Source organism: Balaenoptera physalus (genome assembly GCF_965194825.1).
Source record: "Balaenoptera physalus genome assembly, chromosome: 1".
Classification (NCBI taxonomy): Eukaryota; Metazoa; Chordata; class Mammalia; order Artiodactyla; family Balaenopteridae; genus Balaenoptera; species Balaenoptera physalus.
The window spans coordinates 118,253,622-118,278,557 of NC_138882.1; the positions used below are offsets into that span (position 1 = coordinate 118,253,622).

The 24,936-nt window shown below is 34.6% G+C and overlaps 1 protein-coding gene across 3 annotated transcripts in view; it reads right to left on the reverse strand.

The window, feature by feature from the left end:
* PKN2 (protein kinase N2) overlaps positions 1 to 24,936 on the reverse strand; it is a 126,183-nt gene that overhangs the window by 29,400 nt on the left and 71,847 nt on the right. For all 3 annotated transcript variants that reach the window (XM_082476745.1, XM_082476744.1, XM_082476746.1), the window contains 2 exons: positions 10,727 to 10,912; positions 9,654 to 9,763 (listed from right to left, as the gene is read on the reverse strand). In XM_082476745.1, the coding sequence (XP_082332871.1) occupies positions 9,654 to 9,763; positions 10,727 to 10,912 (296 nt within the window). The remainder of the gene's footprint in view (positions 1 to 9,653; positions 9,764 to 10,726; positions 10,913 to 24,936) is intronic.

The following is a 24,936-nucleotide window of genomic DNA, read 5'->3' on the forward strand; positions in this document are numbered from 1 at the left end:
GAAAACTGGACAGCTACATGTCAAAGAATGAAATTAGAACACTACCTACACCATACACAAAAATAAACTCAAAATGGATTAAAGACCATTCTGAATGTAAAGTCAGATACTATAAAAGTCTTAGAGGAAAACATAGGCAGAACACTCTTTTATCGCAGCAAGATTTTTTTCTATTCACCTCCTAGAGTAATGAAAATAAAAACAAAAATAGGCAAATGGGGCCTAATTAAACTTGAAAGCTTTTGTACAGCAAAGGAAACCATAAACACAACTAAAAGACAACCCTCAGAATGTGAGAAAATATTTGCCAACAAAGCAACCGACAAAGAATTAATCTCCAAAATATACAAATGGCTCACGCAGCTCAATATCAAAAAAAGAAACAACCCAATCAAAAAATGGGTGGAAGACCTAAATAGACATTTCTCCAAAGAAGACATACAGATGGCTAAAAAGCACATGGAAAGATGCTCAACATCACTAATTATCAGAGAAATGCAAATCAAAACTGCAATGAGGTACCACCTCACACTGGTCAGAATTGCCATCATCAAAAAATCTACAAACAATAAATGCTGGAGAGGGTGTGTAGAAAAGGGAACCCTCCTACACTGTTGGTGGGAATGTAAACTGGTACAGCCACTATGGAGAACAGTATGAAGGTTCCTTAAAAAACTGAAAATATAGCTACCATATGATCCAACAATCCCACTCCTGGGCATATATCCAGAGAAAATCATGATTCGAAAATATACATGCACCCCAGTGCTCATTACAGCACTATTTACAATAGCCAGGACATGGAAGGAACCTAAATGTCCATCATGGAGGAATGGATAAAGAAGATGTGGTACATATATACAATGGAATATTACTCAGCCATAAAAAAGTATGAAATAATTCCATTTGCAGCGACATGGACTGGACCTAGAGATTGTCATACTGAGTGAAGTAGGTCAGACGAAGACAAATATATGATATCGCTTATATGTGGAATCTAAAAAAAGGGTACAAATGAACTTATCTACAAAATAGAAATAGAGTTACAGATGTAGAAAACAAACTTATTTGTTTATCAGGGGCTTACCAGGGGGTAAGGAGGGGGGTGAGATAAATTGGGAGATTGGGATTGACATATAAGCAATACTATATATAAAATAGATGATCAATAAGGACAGTACAGCACAGGGAACTCTACTCAATACTCTGTAATGGCCTATATGGGAAAAGAATCTAAAAAAGAGTGGATATATGTATATGTATAACTGATTCAGTTTGCTGTACACCTGAAACTAACATACACTGTAAATCAACTATACTCTAATAAATATTAAAACAAACAAACAAACAAAAAAATAGCATCTCAGATTAAACAATATGCCGAATGTGGGAATTCCCTGGCAGTCAAGTTGTTAGGACTTGGCATTTTCACTGCAGTGGCCTGGGTTCAATCCCTGGTCAGAGAACTAAAATCCTGCAAGCCGTGTGGTATGGCCAAAAACAACAATAATATGCTGAATGTTAGCTCACACATGGAAGAAATTAAAATTTCTTTGTATTCCTATTCTATGGCTTGTTCTATATTAAGATGTTTCACACCCCATTTAGATGTTTGCATGCATTTTTATCCTTTTATAGGGAGGAAAGCATCTTGCTCATTATCATGGTTTCTATGAGGAATAATTTTCATTTTTCTCCTAAATATCTGGGTCTCTACCTTAACCCTCTTATTCATCTCCTGGAGTGAGTTATCTGATAAAAGACTGGGAGAGAAACTGGACATGAATAATCCAGTCCATTTCTTCCTTTTTTCCTTGAGAGCCGGGCTGTTAAATGGAAGTATACAATTTGTTTTTCTCTGCTATGCCTTAAGTTTTATATGGGCTGGAGCCCACAATGATCTAAGGGACTGAGTATAGCCCCATTATTGTTGCACACCCAACCACACTTTCAAATATCAGCTCATAATGACATTTTACTTTCCATTAGTCACACCTTTCTTTCTTTTAACTAGTTCAGAACTTGGGTAAGGAAGAGCCCCACATACAAAACTTCCAATCTTCTTCTTAATGGCTCATTTTAAGACAGCCAAGGATGGCCACACATTTCACCAAATCTGCAATACGATAAACAGAGATTATGAAATGGATCTCAGGAGAAATAAAGACAATTCAGGGAGAAGAAAACATAAAATTGATATCCTCTAAAATGTAAGAGAGGATATTATCCCCATGAGAGGAAAACAAGATATTTAAAAGAATAAACTTTTAGAAATTAAAAATATAATATCAGATATAAGTTTGTCAATCAAGTCTTGGCAAATAAAAGTATCAAACTTTCCCAGAAAGCAGAACAAAAAGACACACTGACAGACAATAGATAAAAGATAAGAAAATCAGAGGATCAATCTAAAAGGTTCAACTAGCAAGAGAGACACTGAAAATGAAGAGGAAATTATCAAATAAATGCAATTTCTCAAATCTGAAGAATGAGCTTTCAAAACTGAAGGTGCTACACAGTACCTATCACAAAGAATGAAAACCACCTACACCTAATAAGGTACACCATTGTGAAATCACAAAATCCCAGGGGAAAAAAGATAAAAATCTTAAAATCTTTAAAAAAGAAAAAGCAAAGCAAAATCAAAGATTAGAAATCAAAGACACATAAGCAATCTCAACCACAAGACTAGAACTACAATTCCTTAAAATTCTTAATGAAAATAATCTCCAACCTAGAATTCTAGACTCCAAGCATGACAGCAGAATAAAGATATTTCAGATATGCAAGATCTCTAAAACTTTCATTCACTCTTTTCTCAGCATGTAAATGTGGGATATGATCCACCAAAATGAGGAAGTAAAACAAGAAAGCTGAAAGAGAAATTCAAGACTCAGGTGATCCAATAGGATTATGGTGAAAGAGAGTCTCAAGATAAAAGCTATATAGCAGTCATTTAAATTGGAGCAGAAAGATGTAAGGCTCCAGAAAGGATGTTGCTAGGGAGTAGAGTGGGTCCAAGGATGACTGACAGCTTGCTGATACAACTGCCTACATAGAGTTATTCTAGAGTCCTTCTGGAGATCCCGGTGATAAAGGATAGGTGTATAGAAAACTAAGCAAAGCAAAACAAAATAAGCAATTAAAAAAAGGGCAATTATTTGCCCAAAGGGGGTCTTGGTACTAAAAAGAGAATGTAATCATGGTATGGAATATGGTTCATCTGTAAACAATATTTACATAGTCATAATAATATAAACATTAAGTTACTGATTTAACCTAATTATTTGGAAGAATGAGGATAGGAGTGTGGATGGTTTAAGAGTAGTATGTATAGGCAATTTCTGAAAATGTGAAACCAATAAATAATAAGAATCCCTTGAGTTCTTGGATACCTTAGCCTCTCACTCCTACCAATATCTACAATCTTTCCACAATCTCAGCTGTTTGAATCCTTCTCTCTGACCATCACCTCCTAACATTCTACTAGCTCACTCTTTCTAGTTCCTCAGTATCCACTGGTCCTTCAATGCTACAGTTACTTCTAATCTATTAACCCTATTACATTTTTACTGGCTCTCACTACCTTAGATGTTCTCTTCTTCCTTTTCCATTGAGCAGTGAACATTCTCTAGTACTCTGCTCTTAACAGAACTGGCTCCTGCTAAAATTTTTCTAAGTTTCAGTTCATCCTGTTTCTAATATTGATAAAGGTGGTTCTCTATTACATTAGCAAAGTTAATCAAAGGGAAATGTGAATGGGAAAAGGTTAGATATAAAGGGTCTTGCTTTTTATTTCAATCTCTCATGGGAGGATTAAACTTTTACAGCAGGAGGGCTGAGGGAATTCAGAAAAAATGTGAAATTACATAGCTACTGTGTTTATAATAAACATTAAGAAAGACCAATTTTTATAGGAAAATATAAAAAGGGTAATCTGATAACAGAAAGAACACAGAACTGACAGGACACTTCAGAATCCTAGATTATAGCTTAGGCTAGTTATTTAACCCCTAGGCCATAATAATATCCTTATTAATCTGTAAAATGAGGGGGCTGGATTACACCAGCAATTTTCAAAACTTTTTTTTTTTTTGAAGTGGCAAAATCCAAATGACATCTTATCCAGAATCTCAAAACAAAAAGAAAAAAAAAGGGTCTGTGTTGCCATCTGAAATAATTCTGCAGAGCCCTGAGCTCCCAGGAACATAACTGAACTTTTCTATATCATTCTAGATCTAGATAATTTCTATATTATCTCAAAACTCAAAAAAGACCTATCCGGGTGTTCCCTGGTGGCCCAGTGGTTAGGATTCTGGGCTTTCACTGCCATGGCCCGGGTTCAGCCCCTCGTTGGGGAACTGAGATCCCACAAGCCACGTGGCATGACCAAAAATAAAAAATAAATAAATAAATAAAAAGACCTATGAATTTTTGTATTTTGGAAAGGATAGAAACAGTATAGACAACTTAGTTCCAGAATGTCATAGGAAAGAAACTTGACATTTGAGGCAAAATGCTTAGCATGAACATGTCAGTTTAAAATAATATTTTCTATAAATGTTTGTATAAGCATTTTCTATAAATAAATATTCTATAAATATAAGGAATAAAGTAAAAGACTAAAAAAGCACAAAAAATGTAAAAGTAACATGTACTATGTAAACAGAAGGATTTATCACAATAAGGAATGTGGCCTCCAAAGAGGAGCTTATAATCCAATTAGGGATACATAACATGCATATCAGGAACCCAGAAGGTCTAACTGGCCTCAGGGAGAATAGCTTTACTTAGCTACGCAGTGTCTTCAACATTTTTAAGGGAGGATTACTCCAAAGTGGGAAGAAAGTCTGATGCCATGAAGAAGAAAAACAATTTTAGGTGAGCATTAAAAGTGCAAGTAAAAACAACCAATCAACAGTTATCAGTCTTTCTAGTTTTCTAAGCTTGTAGCTTGGGTAATATTAAATTATTTTCTCTTTACCAGGCTTTCATCGTCTTCTGCTGTTTCCTCCTTTTTGCCACTAACTTTCTATCTCATACAAATCACCACAGAGGAAAGAGCATTTTGAAGGACACTCGAGGTCTAGTACCAGCTCTGAAATTTATCAATATGTAATCACTCTGGTTCTCAGTTTCCTTAATTATAAAATGATGGCAAGACACTTAACTACTTTTAAGTTCTATTTTAAATACAAAACTCTAACACAATAACCTGGCTACAAGAGAAATTTTCTAACCAGCCATTTTCCCTTTAACAATAAATGTCTTAAATTTCATTTTGATCATAACACTCATTAAAATCCTATAATTACTTTAAATAGGCTCTGAAATGAAAGAAAATGACATTCAACCAGTTAATTTCCCATTACTTAACATGCTCTTCCATTATACTCAAATTCATAGCCACACGTCACAGCCTAGGGCTAAAGAAAGAACTAATGTCATTGAGTAGCTAAATGTGCCAGGCAACACAAAGCATTTCTTCTTAACAGTCCTGTAAGGATTATATTTTATCCCCATTTTAGAGATTGTGAAATAAATGCCCAGTAGTAAGGTTATGTATCTTGTCTACCATCAAATATCTAATAAGTAAATGAATCCAGTTTGTCTGGCTTCAAGACCAATGTTATAGCAAACCTATTAATTTAAGAATGAATGGAAACTGAAACATTTTAGAGTCATAAATATTTACATGTATTCACAGTATAGAAGGAAGATGCAAATATAACAAGACATGTATATAACGATATCCATATACACTAACAACCTCAACTGCATTTCCCTCTCTGGTGGGCTTGACTGAATTATATTGGTCTAACTATTTAATTAAACAGCTAATTTACAGCATGGAACAATGCTAGTTCCAGCAAATATTAGAGCTGAAAAAAAATCAGAGCTGACAAAGAGAAAATATCAGACTTGAAAAAAATCTTGGAAGTGTAATCTTTTTCTGATACAACAATTCCCTTAAATCTCTCTTATATAAGTTGCTCATTCAACTTTATTGAGAGAGCCTTAAGAAACTAAAAATAGAGCTACCATATGATCCTGCAATCCCACTCCTGGGCATTACCCGGAGAAAAACATGGTCCGAAAGGATACATGCACCCCAATGTTCACTGCAGCGCTGTTTACAATAGCTAAGACATGGAAACAACCTAAATGTCCATCAACAGAGGAATGGATAAAGAATATGTGGTACATATATACAATGGAATATTACTCAGCCATTAAAAATAATGAAATAATGCCATTTGCAGCAACGTGGATGGACCTAGAGACTGTCATAGTGAGTGAAGTAAGTCAGACAGAGAAAGAGGAATATTGTATGACATTGCTTATATGTGGAATCTAAAAAAAAAAAAAGATACCAATGAACTTATGTGCAAACAGAAACAGACTCACAGACTTAGAGAACTAATTTATGGTTACCAGGGGGGGCAGGGTGGGAGGGAGGAATAGTTAGGGAGTTTGGGATTGACATGTACACACTGCTATATTTAAAATGGATAACCATCGAGGACCTACTGTATAGCACAGGGAACTCTGCTCAATATTCTGTAACAACCTAATTGGGAAAAGAATTTGAAAAAGAATACATACATGTATATGTGTAACTGAATCACTTTGTTGTACACTTGAAACTAACACAACTTTGTTAATCAACTATACCCCAATATAAAATAAAAAGTTAAAAAAAAAACTTTACTGAGCGAGAACTTACTACAGCAGCTCAGTTCATTTTTTAATAGTACTATTCTTTGTACTGAAATGAAATCTGCCATCATTGACTTCTGCTTTGTCTTCCACACCCATAAAGTATACAGTCAATCCAAGGATGGAAGGAACATGTACTACAGCTTACCACTTGCCCCTTTTCCAAGCATTTGGCAAACACTGCTACTTGATCAGCATAAACAAGGACCCATCCAGTAAACCTTGACAGTGAGCTCCAGAAAGTTACTACCAATCCATCAGAGTCAACACACACAAATGGAAATATCATTGCTATCACTAGTTTAATTCTTGTTTTACATGTTCCTCCTTTTAACTTTAAAGACAGTTACCAAATCTTTGTTAAATCTCTTCTTTAATAGATTTTAAATCCCACTTTCCTTCAACTGTTCCATATGTAACAGGATTTTCATCATCTCACCATTCCAGCAACTCTTCACTGGATAAGCTTTTATAAGGTTAAGATCCGATCTAGGGTATGATCTGATCCAACCCAGATTTTTCTATTTCTCTTTGGCAAACATTCCTTCTCCTCCTATACTTGGAATACTACTTAAGATTTGATTGTTAGACCTTTTTTTTCTTTCTTTATAAACTCTTTCCCATTATGGGCTGCTAACTCTTTTATTAGCTTCTATATTTATATTTTTTCTATTTGATCATCTAAATCAGATGATGAAAAATCCCCTATTAAAAGCCCTTCAACTATCTTCTAATTTATTGATTATGAAGACCCTAGTAATCTGACACCCACCTACATCTGCTATTTTACTTCTTTACACTGATCTCTGTTCATGATTTTTATTCTTACAACACATCAAGTTTTCTCCTACCCCAAGGCGTTGTATGTTTTTTCTCCTTTGCTGGGAACACTCTACCTGGATCTTTTTAAGTCTGGCAACTTTCCCCCCATCGGGTTTCAAGTCAAACGTAGCCTCCTCAAAGAGACTTTCCCTAATTATGTCCTCTACCTAAAATAGCCCCCACCCCCTTCTTTACAATACCTTATTTACTTCCTTCATTGCACTTGAAGATTTAAAAAAAAAAAACTTGTTAACTATTTGTCTTCCCTCATTAGAATATAAGGTTGATAAATATAGGGACTTTGACTATTTTGGTCAATCATAACCAGCATCTAGAATGGTGCTTGACACAGAACAGAAAATCACTGACTATTAAGCCTAAGAGTTCCATTACAGCAATTCCTACATATATCTCTTTCTTTCTATTCCTACTGCCACATTTTACTTCAAGTTCTCTTCACCTTACAGTTGCAGCACTGGAGTAACCTCCTGCCAATTTATATGCCTTTAGTCTCTATTCTCTCAAATTCATTCTTCATACATACCCCAAGATCAATTTTTCTATTATGTCTCTCTCATCCCCACTACCAACAAGTATAAAGACCTTAGCCTAGTATTCAATGTCCTCAATATCTTTTTAACTGAAATCATACACAGTTTCAGACGTAATGGTAAAAAGTCTGCAAATAATCAGACATATACTGAGAAGCCACTGAGGTATAAGTTCCTTGAGGAAATCTTGAGAGATCTTGTTTATATTGTTTGTTGCTAATCTATCACCTGGAAGTGCCTGGAATACAGTATGCATCAATGAATAAATGAACAAATAATTTCATAATAATTTTTAATGAATTAAATGAATGATCCTAAGCTAGAGAATGAATGCCTAGATGAAAGTATTATTCTTTGAAGATGAGTCTGGTTCTCAGACACATGGAGATTAGTTAGTAAATTACTTTAGTAAAAATAGCCAACATTAATTGAGTTCTTACCACTAGCCTAAGATTTTTACATGGATTTAATCCTCACACATTTCAGTGAGGTAGATAGTATTAAAGATAAGGAAACTGGTATACATAAAAAGTTAAGCATTTTGTTCAAGTACATTTAATATTTAAGTGTCAGACACAGTATCTGAACCAAGAAAAGCAATGATGGGGGCCTGATTAAGATACTGGCTGTGAGACAGAAAAAAATAAACTGGAAAAAGTATTTTAAAAGTAGAGGCCAGAGCAGTAATTGCCACCTCACATCATCATTAAGCACTATAAATCTGCTCTCACTAATGTATGTAATTTTTATTTTATTTTATTTTTTTATATTTGAATTTTATTTTAGTTTAGTTTTTTATACAGCAGGTTCTTATTAGTCATCCATTTTATACATATTAGTGTATACATATCAATCCCAATCTCCCAATTCATCACACCACTACCCCCCTACCACCCCCATATATGTAATTTTTAAAATGACATATGTACCATCAATCTGAATACTAAACGACAAAAAGCTTAATATCTTTCTTATTTTTTAGATAAAATTATGATTAAGTTTTAATATTTTCTTCCCACACCCCAACGGATAGATCAGAATCTAAATAATAAAGTTATCATCGTGGATTTAAATCTACTGTGGACCAAGTTAACTTCTGCTGGGTTCTACAGCTACAGATTGCATTCTAGCCACTCACATTATTCATGAAAGCCACTGAGATACATGGAGGAATGGTTGTCTGAGCACAATAGCTCACTTCAAATCCAGCTTTGATAATATAACCAACAAGTGGTGAGTCAGAAGAATCACCTTAGTGGTCAGAGAGCACAATATTAAAATAAAAAAAAAAATTTCAATATTAGATGTCACCTGATTGCTGATCTTTCAGGGTAGTACAAAGTATACATTTTCAAATCACTGCACAAATGAAAACTCCTGCAGCAATCTGATAAGGTAGATTTATGTATACCTCATCAGATGAGAAGTGTCAAAAATACCTAGGTCCTTCTTATATGCTGTTAAGAATAAAACTTACCAAAGTCTTCTAAAACATAAAATTTACATTAAAAATGAATTATAAATATAATGAAAATTCAAGTAAAAAGTTTCTCATCTTACCCTGTCTAGTTCCAGTGTAAACTTCTGGTCCCACGACTGATTGGAAATGGGTTTCCAGCTAGTTTGACCAACCACAGTATTATCTAGCTTCAAAACTGCACAGACATCATCTGTAATTACAATTTAAAACTTGCTTAAATATTTTAAAACCTTTAAAATAGAAATGCCACTGTTTAATATCAACAAAAGTCTTATGATCCTTTGAAAGTAAGTTTTTCTTACTCACTACTGAAGCTTTTGAATCTTAAATGGCTAGTTTTATATATACACTCCCACTAGACTCTCCCAAGTTATCGTTTGTGTTTCACAAAAACACAAATAGTAATCACTATTTCGTTTATATTAAAATGTAACTGAAAGGACTAACAAGTGACCAGTAATTGTTTGTCATGTGTGTGTATTTACATATCAATATCAGTCATCCAGTTTTTCTCCCTCTACATTTGCTATTTATTAATGTTGTTACCTTAAACAATTTTTATTTTCACATTTTTCCTAAAGTCTCTCTCTATATACAGGAAAACACAGACATACTGTACTAGGTTGAATTGTCACATGCCTTTCCCACCAGTTGTATAATTACATCATAGTTTATGATTACTTTAGAGTGTCTCCAAAGTACTTCATAAACCTCTCCCATTTTACTTTACCACCTTTACCCACTGCCCCATTTCAGTTTACTTCTGGGACACAGTCCTAGTTAAACATGTTTAGTTCAGTGGTTAGCTATCAAAATTTCAACGTTTAGAGGTGTCATACCATTAAAAGAATCAAGATGTGACACAAAGAGTTTGACATAAAGAGTGACGTTCAATATTTCATTATTCCAAAAGAATTAATGTTATATGTCATTCAGTTTTCTAACATATTTTCAGCAGGGTAAATTTTGTAGCCTTTTAAATTTTCTTGTCATTATAGCTTTTGATATTTTAAATTTAAATTATGGAAATCATAATTTTAAAGTTTGTTGTCCAACTCTGACTCTTCTCACTCTTCTCTGTCCCCACTGCTCAGCCCTTTGTATAGGCCCTTTAATTTGTTATATGATTGTTTAAAAAATCTGATTACTGAACTGGATAAGTCATCTGTTTTTAGGAGATTTCGACTACTTCCACTTTTACTTTTACTCGTTCTGCTCATGAAAGATGATCTGGTTTCACTTGGACTCCAACCAGGTAGTGCAACCGATGCTGCTTTTGACCGTCCGGGGACATTCTCTAGGATATCTTGACAGCCCATTAGACGAACTTCCAAAGTACCTGTAGCATGAACAAATATCAAATAAGAAAACATCAATACTCAACATATAAAATTATGTCGTTGTTACCTATTCAGAAATAGGGGGGAAAAATATCTGCTAAAATAACAAAATCTCTTCTTCCAGAGCATCTTCGAGGTAACTATCATCTTTACTGCTTTATTTAGAGAAACCTATTAAAAACTCTTAATTAATTAAAACAACTATAAAAAAATGTATAGAAAGAACAGCACCAGCCAAAAGCTATTTGTCGGGCATAGAACAAAACTAGTTACATAAACTTCTTGTGTATCTGAATACTCATTTCTATAATTCCATGGAAAACTTACAGAATTATGTGGATAAAACATGTGGGAGGGAAAATATAAAACTAAATAATATGCCTACTAAAATAAACATAAAGAAGTTAGAAACAAGGAAATCTGACAATGTAAATAACAGTTGTGTTTAATAGCTATATAGTTAACACAGAAAAGGACTATAGGGGTTTTTTTTGGCATAAGTAGATGGATTTCTGTTCTATTTGAGATGTAAAATAACATTATCTTTTCACTTTAATAGTTTAGTTAGTCAAATAATTATGGGCTATAATTATCTAAGCATAAAGTAATTGTAATTTCCTTAGGCAAATACATACTAAAAGTGTTCAAATGGAAATGAGTAACTGTGAGCTTAGCCATCTGGAGATATGGCTTTGTCATCATTTGGGCTAGACTTAGTGTACTAAAATTTAAAATGGTGCTTCAGTATTAAAATTTTAGATACTGCCCATAGTATAGCACTTTAGGAAAAGTATTTCCTGGTAAAAGCTGTCCCATTAAACTTAAATAATTAAAACTTAATTTTATTTAAAGTTTTTAATTATTTAAAAGTAACCAAAGGACTCTTTCAACAAAGTAACAAAGTCTGTATTTAATCTCAACTCAACCAAAAAAAAAAAATCAGACAAAAAATATGAAAAAAACAGTGTTAAAGAAAAGGGACATCAGGCAATGAAGAACAGTGATCCCTGAGAGAAGAGTCCTAAGATTGCTTACTGCCTTGAGAATATCTAGGACACAGCACAGGGAGGGAAAACTCAGGTGGAGCCAAGTGGACTACCTGAGTTAAGGAGACAGAACTGAGAGTATTGAGACTGAACTGACTGAGGTGGCTAGATTTCACAGGCAGAGTAAAGGAAAAAATACAGCTGTCCAGAGACAGAATCCCTGAGATGTGCAGAAGGTTCTCCAGACCAAGTATTCAGTCTTGCCCCAGGAATAGAGAATAATTACCCTTAGACTAAATGATGCTCTAGCCCCACATAACAAATCTTAAAAGCATTACCCAAAAGATCAAACTGTTTCCAAGTAACCTAACTATGACCCAGAACAAAGCTCAAAAATATCTGTAATATTTGTAGGAATACAAAAATACCCAGCACCTAACAAGCTAAAATTCCAAATGTCTGGCATTTAATCAGAGATTACCAGGTATATTTGTTTTCTATTGCTGCATTACCAATTATCACAAACATAGTGGCTTAAAACAACACCCATTTGTTATCTAACGGTTTTGTAGGCCAGAGTTTGAGTGGGCTGGTCTGCACTCTATGTCAAAGATCTCATAAGGCTGAAATCATTGTGTCTGCCAGGCTAGGCTCTTATCTGGAAGTTCTAAAGAAGAACCTGCTTCTAAGCTCATTCAGGGTATTGGCAGAATCTAGTTTCCTGCAGCTGTAAGAATAGGGATCCTATTTCCTTGCTGGCTGACAGCCAGGGGCTGTTTTCAAGTTCTAGAGCTGACCTGCATCCCTCGTCATGTGACCCCCCTCATCTCTATGCCAGCAATTGCACATAAAATCCTTTTTATGATTCATATCTGACTTCCCCTTCTGCCACTGGCCAGAGAAAATTTTCTACTTTTAAGGGGCTCACGTGATTATATTAAACCAACCCAGATAACTGTCCTTTACGATAACTCAAAGTCAACTGATGAGTAACCTTAATTACATATGCAAAAATCTCCTTTGCCATATAATGTAATATTATCACAGAAGTGATACCCCATCATATTCATGGGGGAGGGATTCTAGGGGTCATTCTTAATATTCTGCCTATCACACCAGGGAAGCAAAGAAACAGAAAAGTGGGACCCATTAAAAAAACAAAATCAAATGAAAACCAATACAAAACTGATATAAATGTTAGGAGTAGCACACATTCACACAGTTATTATAAATATATTCCATCTGTTCAAAAAGTTGAATAGGGACACTGAAGAAATCAAAAAAACACAAAACAAATTTCTAGAGATGAAAATAACATTGAGATTTTTTTAAAAACCCAAAAAACTGGATGGGATTGGTGGCACATTACACATTGCAAAAGTAGAGGCTAGTGAACTTGAAGCTAGAGCAATAGAAATGATCAAAAATACAAGACAGAAAGTAAAGACTTGGAGGGCAAAAACAACAACAAAAAACCAGCACATATGTGAGCTGTGAGTTTAACTTCTAGTGGCCTAATACATGTGTACTTGAAGTCCCTGATGAAAAGCAAAGAGGATAGGGAACAGAAAATATATTTGAAAAAATAATGACTGAAAAGTTGCCTAATGTAGTGAAAACTATAAATCCAAGCAGTATCCAAGAAGTTCAATGAACACCGAGTAAAAGAAAAATAAGTAAATTACACCAAAGCATAACATAATTAAATTTCTCAAAACAAACGATAAGAGAAAGTATTAAAAGCAGCCAGAAAAAATGACATGTACATGTAAGATTAGGACAGCAGCAGATTTCTCATTAGAAACAATGAAAGCAAGACAGAGAAGCAATATCTTTAAAGTACTGAGGAAACAAACCATGAACTTAAAATTCTAAGCCTACTGAAAATTTATTTCAAAAATGAAGCTTTTTCAAATATAAAAATGGATAAAGAACCCATTATCAGCAAATTACCATGTGATCCATCCACACAATTCCTAGGTATTTATCCCAGTGAAGTGAAATCTATGTTTACACAAAAACTATACAGGGATCTTATTAGCAGCTATATTTGAAAAAAGTACAAAATGGAAACAACCCAAGTATCAATCACAGGTGAATGGATAAACAAGTTATGGTATATTCACACAATTGAATACTACCAATAATAAACAGAAAAGAACTACTGATACATGCAACATCGACAAATATCAAAAGAATTATTCAGAGTGAAATGGCCAGATTCCCACCCCCAACAAAAAAAAGAGTATGTACTGTATGATTCAATTTATATAAAATTCTACAAAGTGAAAACTAATATCTAGTGACAGAAACAGGCCAGTGATTCCCTGGGGACAGGTGTGGGGAAGGAAAGCATAAGAAGAGCAAGAAAGAGAGATTACATAGAGGCACATGAGGATACTTTTGGGGATGATGGATATAATTATCTTGATTGTGGTGATGGTTTCAAGACTTTAAATAGATGATGAAACTTGTCAAATTATACACTTTAAATATGTGCAATAAAACTGTTCTAAAAACTGGATATTGATAATGGTGGCTCAAGTATATGTATTTCCTAAAAATTTTAAACTATACTTAAAATCGGTGAAAATTTATACACTATAGTATATAAATTATGTCCCAATAAAGATTCTAAGCATGAGGGGAAACTTCAATCTTATGTTTGGTTCGGCTATGGAAATCTTATCTTACTGTAAAGTATTAAGGCAGATTAAGTATAATGGAAATCATTTCAATTCTGGTTCAAAAGAAACAACTTGTGTCTGTGTGTTTTATTTGTTTTTTTGTTGTTGTTAAGGTAGCAAACTTAGTTCATTTCCACTGTAAATGCTCAGATGTAAAAGTCATCCTGGGAAAACTGTAAACATCTGGTTACTACTTCAAACCCTGGTAGCTTATTAAATATTTTAGTAATTTCAATGTATTAGGAGATGACAATGTTCAACACCTGCTTTCATTTAGAATAAAACCTGGAGGGATTTAAGATCTTTATTAAGTATCTAGAAGTTTCTTTCTTTTATGAGGTGACACAATTGCTATTGCATATAACCATATAAGAAGTGGCTTAAAATTACCTTTTTTACTTTTATAACCCATAATATGAAATTTTAAAAACAAGCAAATCCAAGAAGTAAATGTTTGTATTCATAAGCAATAGCTAAAATTCCATTAGAACAAGTAAATACTTTTTTGTTTCTTTTAACTTTCTGGAAAAACTGTTTTATATCAATTTTACTAATTCAGTATTTCATCTTGGTACAATTAACTTTTCTTTAATTCTGAGGAATCTTCTTTTATAAAAACTAGTAAATGTCTCAAAATTTGGACTAAAAATTAAATTATACTTTATATCAAAGTAATTTGCAAATTTTAGTATTATAATCATACAACCACAAAAGAAACCAGAGCATAAATGAGATAAACCACAAATAATAGCATATAGTAAAAACTCAGGACAGCAAATACTCCTACTACTTATCTATGCTAATCCTTTATCATGTCTAATCCTTTATTAATATCACTACTATTTCTCTTCCTAGTTAACTCCATATTTAGTTTAAGGTCCAGCAGATAAAGGAATTTTTTAAAACACCAAAATATCTTAAGAATTATAAGATACTTCTTTTTGACTGGTGATTTACATCATTATGAGTAAAGTTCATTAAGGGAATGAAGAACAGGGAAAGAGAGAACTAAAAAGAGGTTAAAGAGTTGGGAAGAGCAACCAACCAGAAGAGAAAAGGAAAATAATTTCCAGCCATATCAGCTGATTTTCCAAAATGTGGCTTTATTACTTTTCTAAAAATACTGTTTAACAACCATATTTTAACCAATGGATCATTCTGAAACTCTTGAATATTAAAAATATGTTCAGCCCTGAGCCATAAGATGGTGAAACTTAGATGTACAGTCCCTGCCTTATTATCAAATGACATTTACCAAATATCTACTGAGTGTATAAAGTATCTTGTGATAGGGGTTAAGATTACATGTAGGTAGATGACAAGGTCTTCATAGGTCTATATCCCAGTTTAGATTAAAAAAAAACCCCAAAAACAGTAAGAAGATGGATAATAAGTCAAAGACATTAAATAAGCACTCTGCACTAACCAGATTAATTGTGATAGAAGATTCATGGTAGGAGTTATAGAAGATGTGGCTGGAAAGATAAATGCTTTATTTTATTTACTTATTTTTTTAATTGGAATACAGTTGATTTAAAATGTTGTGTTAGTTTTAGGTGTACAACAAAATGAATCAGTTATACATATACATACATCCACTCTTTTTTAGATTCTTTTCCCATATAGGCCATTATACAGTACCGAGTAGAGTTCTCTGTGCTATACAGTAGGTCCTTATTAGTTATCTATTTTATATATAGTAGTGTGTATATGTCAGTCCCAATCTGCCAATTTATCCCTACTCTCCCGTTCCCCCAGTAACCATAAGTTTGTTTTCTACATCTGTAACTCTATTTCTGTTTGGTAGGTAAGTTCATTTGTACCCTTTTTTTAGATTCCTCATATAAGCAATACCATGATATTTGTCTTTCTCTGTCTGATTTACTTCACTCAATATGACAATCTCTAGGTCCATCCATGTCACTGCAAATGGCATTACTTCGTTCTTTTTAATGGCCCAGTATTATTCCACTGTACATATGTACCACATCTTCTTTAACCATTCCTCTGTTGATGGTCATTTAGGTTCCTTCCATGTCCTGGCTATTGTAAATACTGCTGCAATGAATGTTGCGGTGCACGTATCTTTTGAATTATGGTTTTCTCCAGACATATGCCCAGCAGTGGGATTGCTGGATCATATGGTAGCTCTGTTTTCATTTTTTTAAGGAACCTCCATGCTGTTCTCCATAGTGGCTGTACCAGTTTACATTCCCACCAACAACGTAGGAGGGTTCTTTTTCTCCACACCCTCTCCAGCATTAACTGTTTATAGTTTTTTTTGATGATGGCCATTCCAACGAGTGTGAGGTGATACCTCATAAGATAAATGCTTTAAATATTTAAAATACAACGGAGAATTTCGAACAGAGGTTCCCAAGCTTTCTCGTTTCATGATACCCTAATGTCTCAATTTTTTCATTGTGCTTCTAGTCTGAACAATGTACCTAACAGTTCTGTTTCATAAGATATTGTAACAAATTAATTAATAACTATTTGAAAAATAATATACGTAGTTTGAAAGAAAAAAGTAATCTTATTTCATTCTTAAATAACCATGATCACTTCCTAATGAGATGTGTGTATCTATTGGGCACTGTATAACTTATCAAACTTTGGGATTAGATTTGAAAGTGCCACCCTTATCTTCTATTCCATATTGATTTTCCCATAGTATTTATCATTATAGCAGTGAAGGAAAAACCAGGAACACCCAGCTTCATCAATATATGACATAATCAGAAGGCATGTAGTTCAACTTAATGCTGAAACTCCAACTACCTTGAAGCTAGTAGATTAATGGTGATGGTAGGAAGTGAAGTAATACTGTGTTTCCCTCAAAAACTTAAAATATCCTGTTGTACCCTCGTGAATTCATTTTGGCATCCCAGGGTACCTCAGATTTAGGAACTCAGTTTGGTAACTGCAGATTTAAACTGATCTTAATAGTGGCAACAGCATTGTTCAACTGTAAATTTCTCCTTCAAGGTATAATGTAGAAGTCTGCCATAATATAAAGCTGATTAATGATACCCAAAGGTACTAGAATGTCATAGTATGCTATGCAATTCTGAAGAACACTTTCATATCCTCAAAATATTTAATGACATTGTTTTTAAGGTAAAGCCCTCGCTGACATTCATATTGATAAGATAATTTAAGGATTCCTGGAGAAGAGGGAGGCCTGTGTATCAAAAATATGCCACATTCACATGGGCCATAAAAACCTTTGTAGGTAATGGTAAGAAAATGGTAGAGTTGCAAAGTCCAAAGGCAGTTTCTGCACAGAAACACAGGAAAACAAACAAACAAATAAAACCAGGAAACTACTTATAATCAACTTTAACAAAAATCTGGGAAACAAAGGTTTACTGCAACCAAGCAAATGCTTGATCAAAAAATGCAATGAATACTTCGTAGGAGAGCTTTCTGGCATTTTAATTTATCTTTGCTTCATCCCTCCTCCCCCCCTACCCCCAATGGTTTGGTGATAGTCCTGAAGATAGCAGGCTGCATTCCTGGTACAGGTTCCCGGTGCCAGAGGGAGCAGAGAAGACATCATACTCAAAGAACTGTGGATGCCTGCTTGACCTCTCTGAAGGCTCCCCGAAGGATTAACAGAAAGGGTTTACCTTTTTTTCACCTAAGAAATCTCTCAGGACAGAGAAATAGCTAATTGGAGGGCATTTAAAGGCAAATGAACCAACCACTGAAGCCGGGAGCAAAGGATATCAGTTGTCTATATTGTTTAATAGACATCCTAGAATCTTGGGGAAAAGCTAGGGAGTAAACTCTTTTAAGGAATAAGAGCTTTGCAATGCTTCCACATGTTACTGGAAAACTAGAAGGCTAGATGCAAAAGGAGACATCCTCAGAAGAGATCTGAAAAGGCCCTAAGCTCGCACATCTGGCAGATCTTCAAGCTCTGTGCAAGCAAAGGCAGAGTTATAAAACGCCTGGGTGAATGTTAAAGGTATGCCTTGGCACACAAACACAGAATTCAGCTGCAAACATGGAAAATTTTCTCTCTGCTTGCAGGCATTTGGAAGTCCAAGCCACAGCAATCAGAGAAGAAAAAGAAATAAAAGGAATACATATTGGAAAAGAAGTAAAACTGTCACCGTTCGCAGATGACATGATACTATACATAGAAAATCCTAAAGATGCCACCAGAAAACTAGAGCTAATCCATGAATTTGGTAAAGCTGCAGGATACAAAATTAAGGCAAGAAATCTCTTGCATTCCTATACGTTAACAATGAAAGATCAGAAAGAGAAATTAAGGAAACAATCCCATTTACCATCACAACAAAAATAATAAAATACCTAGGAATAAACCTACCTAAGGAGGCAAAAGACCTGTACTCGGAAAACTATAAAACACTGATGAAAGAAATTAAATATGATACAAATAGATGGAGAGATATACCATGTTTTTGGACTGGAAGAATCAACATTGCGAAAAGTATTACACTACCCAGGGCAATCTACAGATTCAATGCAATCTCTATCAAATGACCAAGGGAAGTTTTCCCAGAACTAGAACAAACAATTTTACAATTTGTATGGAAACACAAAAGACCCTGAATAGCCAAAGCAATCTTGAGAAAGAAAAACGGAGCTGGAGGAATCAGGCTCCCTGACTTCAGCCTATGCTACAAGTATAGTAATCAAAACAGTATGGTACTGGCACAAAAACAGAAATAGAGATCAATGGTACAGGATAGAAAATCCAGAGATAAACCCACATACCTATGGTCACCTAACCTATGACAAAGGAGGCAAGCATATACAATGGAGAAAAGACAGTCTCTTCAATAAGTGGTGTTGGGGAACCTGGACAGCTACATGTAAAAGAATGAAATTAGAACACTATCTAACACCATACACAAAAATAAACTCAAAATGGATTAAAGGCCTAAATGTAAGGCTGGAGACTATAAAAGTCTTAGAGGAAAACATAGGAAAAACACTCTTTGAAGTGTTTTGAAGTGTTTGAAACACTCAAATCACAGCAAGATCTTTTTTGACCCACCTCCTAGAGTAATGAAAATAAAAATAAAAATAAACAAATGGGGCCTAATTAAACTTAAAAGCTTTTGCACAGCAAAGGAAACCATAAACAAGATGAAAAGACAACCCTCAGAATGGGAGAAAATATTTGCTAATGAAGCAACTGACAAAGGATTAATCTCCAAAATATACAAACAGCTCATGCAGCTCAATATCAAGAAAAACAAGCAACGCAATAAAAAAATAGGCAGAAGACCTAAATAGACATTTCTCCAAAGAAAACATACAGATGGCCAAGAGGCACATGAATAGATAGATGCTCAACATCACTAATTATTAGAGAAATGCAAGTCAAAACCACAATAAGCTATCACCTCACATTGGTCAGAATGGCCATCATCAAAAAATCTACAAACAATAAACGCTGGAGAGGATGTGGAGAAAAGGGAACCCTCTTGCATTATTGGCGGGAATGTAAATTGATACAGCCACCATGGAGAACAGTATGGAGGTTCCTTAAAAAACTAAAAATAGAACTACCATATGACCCAGCAATCCCACTACTGGGCATATACCCTGAGAAAACCACAATTCAGAAAGACACATGTACCCCAATGTTCATTGCAGCACTATTTACAATAGCCAGGACACAGAAACAACCTAAATGCCCATTGACAGATGAATGGATAAAGATGTGGTACATATATACAATGGACTATTACTCAGCCATAAAAAGAAACCAAATTGGGTCATTTGTAGAGATGTGGATGGACCCAGAGTCTGTCATACAGAGTGAAGTAAGTCAGAAAGAGAAAAACAAATATCGTATATTAATGCATATATGTGGAACCTAGAAAAATGGTACAGATGAACGTATTTGCAAGGCAGAAATAGAGATGCAGACATAGAGAATGGACATGTGGACACAGAGGGGGAAGGGGAAGGTGGGATGAATTGGGAGACGAGGTTTGACATAAATACACTACCATGTGTAAAATAGATAGCTAGTGGGGACCTGCAGTATAGCACAGGAAGCTCAGTTCGGTGCTCTGTGATGACCTAGATTGGTGGGATGGGGGGGAGGGGCGAAGGGAGGTCCAAGAGGGAGAGGATATATGTATACATATAGCTGATTCACTTTGTTTTACAGCAGAAACTAACACAACATTGTAAAGCAATTATACTCCAATTGAAGAAAAAAAAAAAAGTCTGTCAAAACACTAGTTGACCACTAACTTAATGGAGACTTCAGTGACCACACATGACAAAAAATACAGTCTTTAGCAAATAAAGTCACTAAACAACTACACCCTGTTTCAAACAGCAATAAGAAATTATAGAAAAGGGGAGTATCTTCCAGTTACACATTATAATATTCACCATATCCAGCTTTCAATAAAAAATTATATGGCAAGCACAGAAATAAAAGAGTATGGCCAATTCACAAGCAAAGCAGAAATTCACAGAAACTATCCCTGAGGAAGACATTGGATTTACTAAACAAAGACTCTATACTCACTGTCTTACATATGGTCAAAGCTTATATGTGGTCAAAGACCTAAAAGAAACCAAAAGGAAAAAGAGAGAATGGTATTTCAACAAATAGGGAATATTAATAAAGATACAGAATTTATAAATAAGAACCAAATAGAAATCCTGGAACTGAAAAGTACACTAACTGGAATTTTAAAAGTTTACTAGAGATGTTCAACAGCAGATCTGAGCATCCAGAAGAATAAGAAAACTTAAAGATAGCTGAACTGAAGTATCTAGTCTTAGGAACAGAAAGAAAAAAAAATGAAGAAAATTCAATGTAATTCTATGTTACTTCAATAATTGGGGAATGAGGGACATTACATGAAGGGAAACATTGACAGGAACTACAGCTGACTTCTCATAATATTGGGTTGGTCAAAAAGTGCCTCCGGTTTTTAAATAAAAATAAAAGACACATTTCACACTTTCACCAAGAACTTTATTGAACAACATATTCACCCTTTTGTTCCACTACCTTCTGCCATTTTTCAGGGAACTTCATAATTCCATCTTCCCAAAATGTTTTATCTTTTTGAGCAAAGAACTGTTCCAGGTACCTTTTACAGTCTTCCAGGGAATTGAAATTTTTTCCATTAAGAGAATTTTGTGAAGACCTAAATAAATGGAAATATGAAGGTGCACCGTCTGGTGAATACGGCCGATGAATCAGAACTTCCCAGCCAAGCTGTCAAAGTTTCTGCCTGGTCATCAAAGAAACATGCAGTCTTGCATTATCCTGATGGAAGATTATGGTGTTTTCTGTTGACTAATTCTGGACGCTTTTCATCAAGTGCTGCTTTCAGTTGGTCTAACTGGAGCAGTACTTGCTGGAATTAATCGTTTGGTTTTCTAGAAGGAGCTCATAATAGAGAACTCCCTTCTAATCATACCATATATACAACATCACCTTCTTTGGATGAAGACCAGCCTTTGGTGTGGTTGGTGGTGGTTCATTTTGCTTGCCCCACGATCTCTTCTGTTCCACATTATTGTACATATCCACTGTTCATTGCCCATCACAATTTGTTATAAACACGGAACACTTTCATTACGTTTAAGTAGAGAATCGCAGGCAGAAATACGGTCAAGAAGGTTTTTTTCATTTAACTTATGTGGAACCCAAACATCAAAGCGATTCACATAACCAAGCTGGTGCAAATGATTGTCAACACTTGATTTGGATATTTTGAGTATGTTGGCTATCTCCCAAGTGGTATAATGTTGATTGTTGTCAATCAATGTCTCGATTTGATCACTATCAACTTCAACTGGTCTACCCGACCATGGAGCATCGTCCAGTGAGAAACCTCCAGCATGAAACTTTGCAGACCACTTTTGACATGTTTCATCAGTCACAGCACCTACTCCATATACTGCACTGGCGTTTCAGTTCCGTTTTAACCTTTCTTGAAATAATAAAGCATAATATGCCGAAAATGTTGCTTTTTTCTTCCATCTTCAATATTAAAATGGCTACACAAAAATTCACCAATTTTGATAAGTCTTTTTTAAAATGCACGCTGATACAACAGCTGCACATACAATCTAACAAAATTGTTTCGAATGAAGTTAAAGACAACTAAGTGCTACTAGAGTGATCTTATGGAAAAAAACAAACAAAACTTTTGGCCAACCCAATAGAAAGAGGAAAGCTAGAAGACAATGAAATCACATTTTTAAAGAGCTGAAAGGAAAAAAACACCTATAGAGGTTTTCTACCGACAATATTCTTTAAAAATGAAGATGAAATAAACAAGAAAAAAGTGGAAAAATTAGACTCTACCACATCTTCACTACAATAAATGCTAAAAGAAATGGCTATGGGCTAAAGGAAAATTCTAACAGGAAATCTCAAGTACAACAAGAATAAGTGAAGAACAACAGTAAGGATAAATGAGCCATTAGATATAAAGAACAATGTTTTGTTTTGTTTTTTGAAAAAATACTTTGTAACAAAGTAAATTACAGTTGACCCTTGAACAATGTGGGGGCTAGGGGCACTGACCCTTCTCGCAGTCGAAAATCCACATGTAGCTTAACCGTAGGTTCTCCATATCTGTAATCCCACACTCACAGATTCAATTAACCATGGATCATGTATATCCTTGAAGTTCTTAGCTCTTTAAAGTAAAAACAACACTAGAAGATGTACAGTGGAACCTTGAACAACATGGGTTTGAACTGTGCAGGTCCACTTACACGTGAATTATTTTTCACTAGATACGTAACTACAGTACTGTATGATCCACAGCTGGTTGAGTTCACAGACATGGAGGGCTGACTGTGAAGTTATATACAGATTTGTGACTGCACAGAAGGTCGGTGCTCCTAACCCCAGTGTTGTTCAAGGGTCAGCTGCAGATTAAGGCACAGGTAGAAGTAAAATATATTACAATGAGGATAAACAGGGCGAAGTGGAAGAATTTGCAAATATTTCTCCATAAAATTTTTAAACTGATTTGGAAGTAAGAGAGTACATTATGATCACAGACTGTAATAAGTTCAATATGCATACTTGAATCTCTAAAGTAAACAGTAAACACACCACACACACACATACACAGGCATAATGAAAACACTGTTATGGGACATGAAAAGGAATAATGGAACTATTTGCTTCAAAAACAACTACAAAGGGCAGGAAATGATGAGCAGAGAAAAAAGAGTAAATGCAATTCAAACATCAAGATTGTAGAGTTAAATACATATCAAGAATAATATTAAAAGGACAGTCTATAAAGGGTACATGGAAACTTTTGAGGGTTGATATGACAAAAGTTATCAAATTGTACATATCAGATATGTGCAGTTTATGTATACAAATAAAGCTGTTAAAAAATATAAGACTAACAACTTCAATTAGATTTTCAGGTTAGATAAAAAGAGACATCTATATGATGTACATAAAATATATCACTTTAAGTAGAAAAGAACAAACACGTTGAAAATAAAAGGATGGAAAACTTCATTAGGTTACCTTAGGCATAAAAAGGATAGTATGGCTCTACTAATATCAGACAAAGTAAACTGCAAGTCTATTTTCAGAGATAAAAGGAAATATTTATAATGATAAAAGAGTAAGTTGATCAGTAAGACATAAAGCTAAATGTGTATGCTACTAATTAAAAACAAGACAAAGCAAAGCAAACAGGAGGTAAAACTCAACAGACTTAAAAATGGTTTGCAATCGACCTAACCAATTTGACACCTGGCTTAATTATGTTAAGAGACTTTATGAGAACTTCTCTTTAAGCTCTACTAAAGCCAGGTTTTTGGAGAGATCTTGGTGTTCATGTTTATGAACAGGCTCATGGGAGGCTGCTGGTGGGAGGACTCCCTGAGTTCTGCTGCTTGTCTCTGCTTCATAATATCTGATATTCATGAAAGCTGATGCTTGTTTCTGTGTTTACATCTGTGTCTCTGAGCCCCCCCAAAATGTCTGTACATCAATAAACACTTGTTCTACACAAACAAATAAACAAAAAAACCAGAGACTAGGCGATTTCTGGGATACCACAAAGACTACAAAAATACACATTATGGGGATCCCAGAAGGAGAGAAGAGAGAAAATGGCAGAAAGAATATGTGAAGAAATGATGGCAGAAAACTTCCCAAATTTGATGAATGACATGAATCTGCACATCAAGAAGCTCAAAGAATCCAAGTAAAATAAACTCAAAAGAAATTACCATTCTGAGATGTGTTATAATCAAATTGTGAAAACCAAAGACAAAAGGGAATATTGAAAGCAGCAAGAGAGAAGCAACTCATCACTTAGAAAGAATCCTCAATAAGTTTAA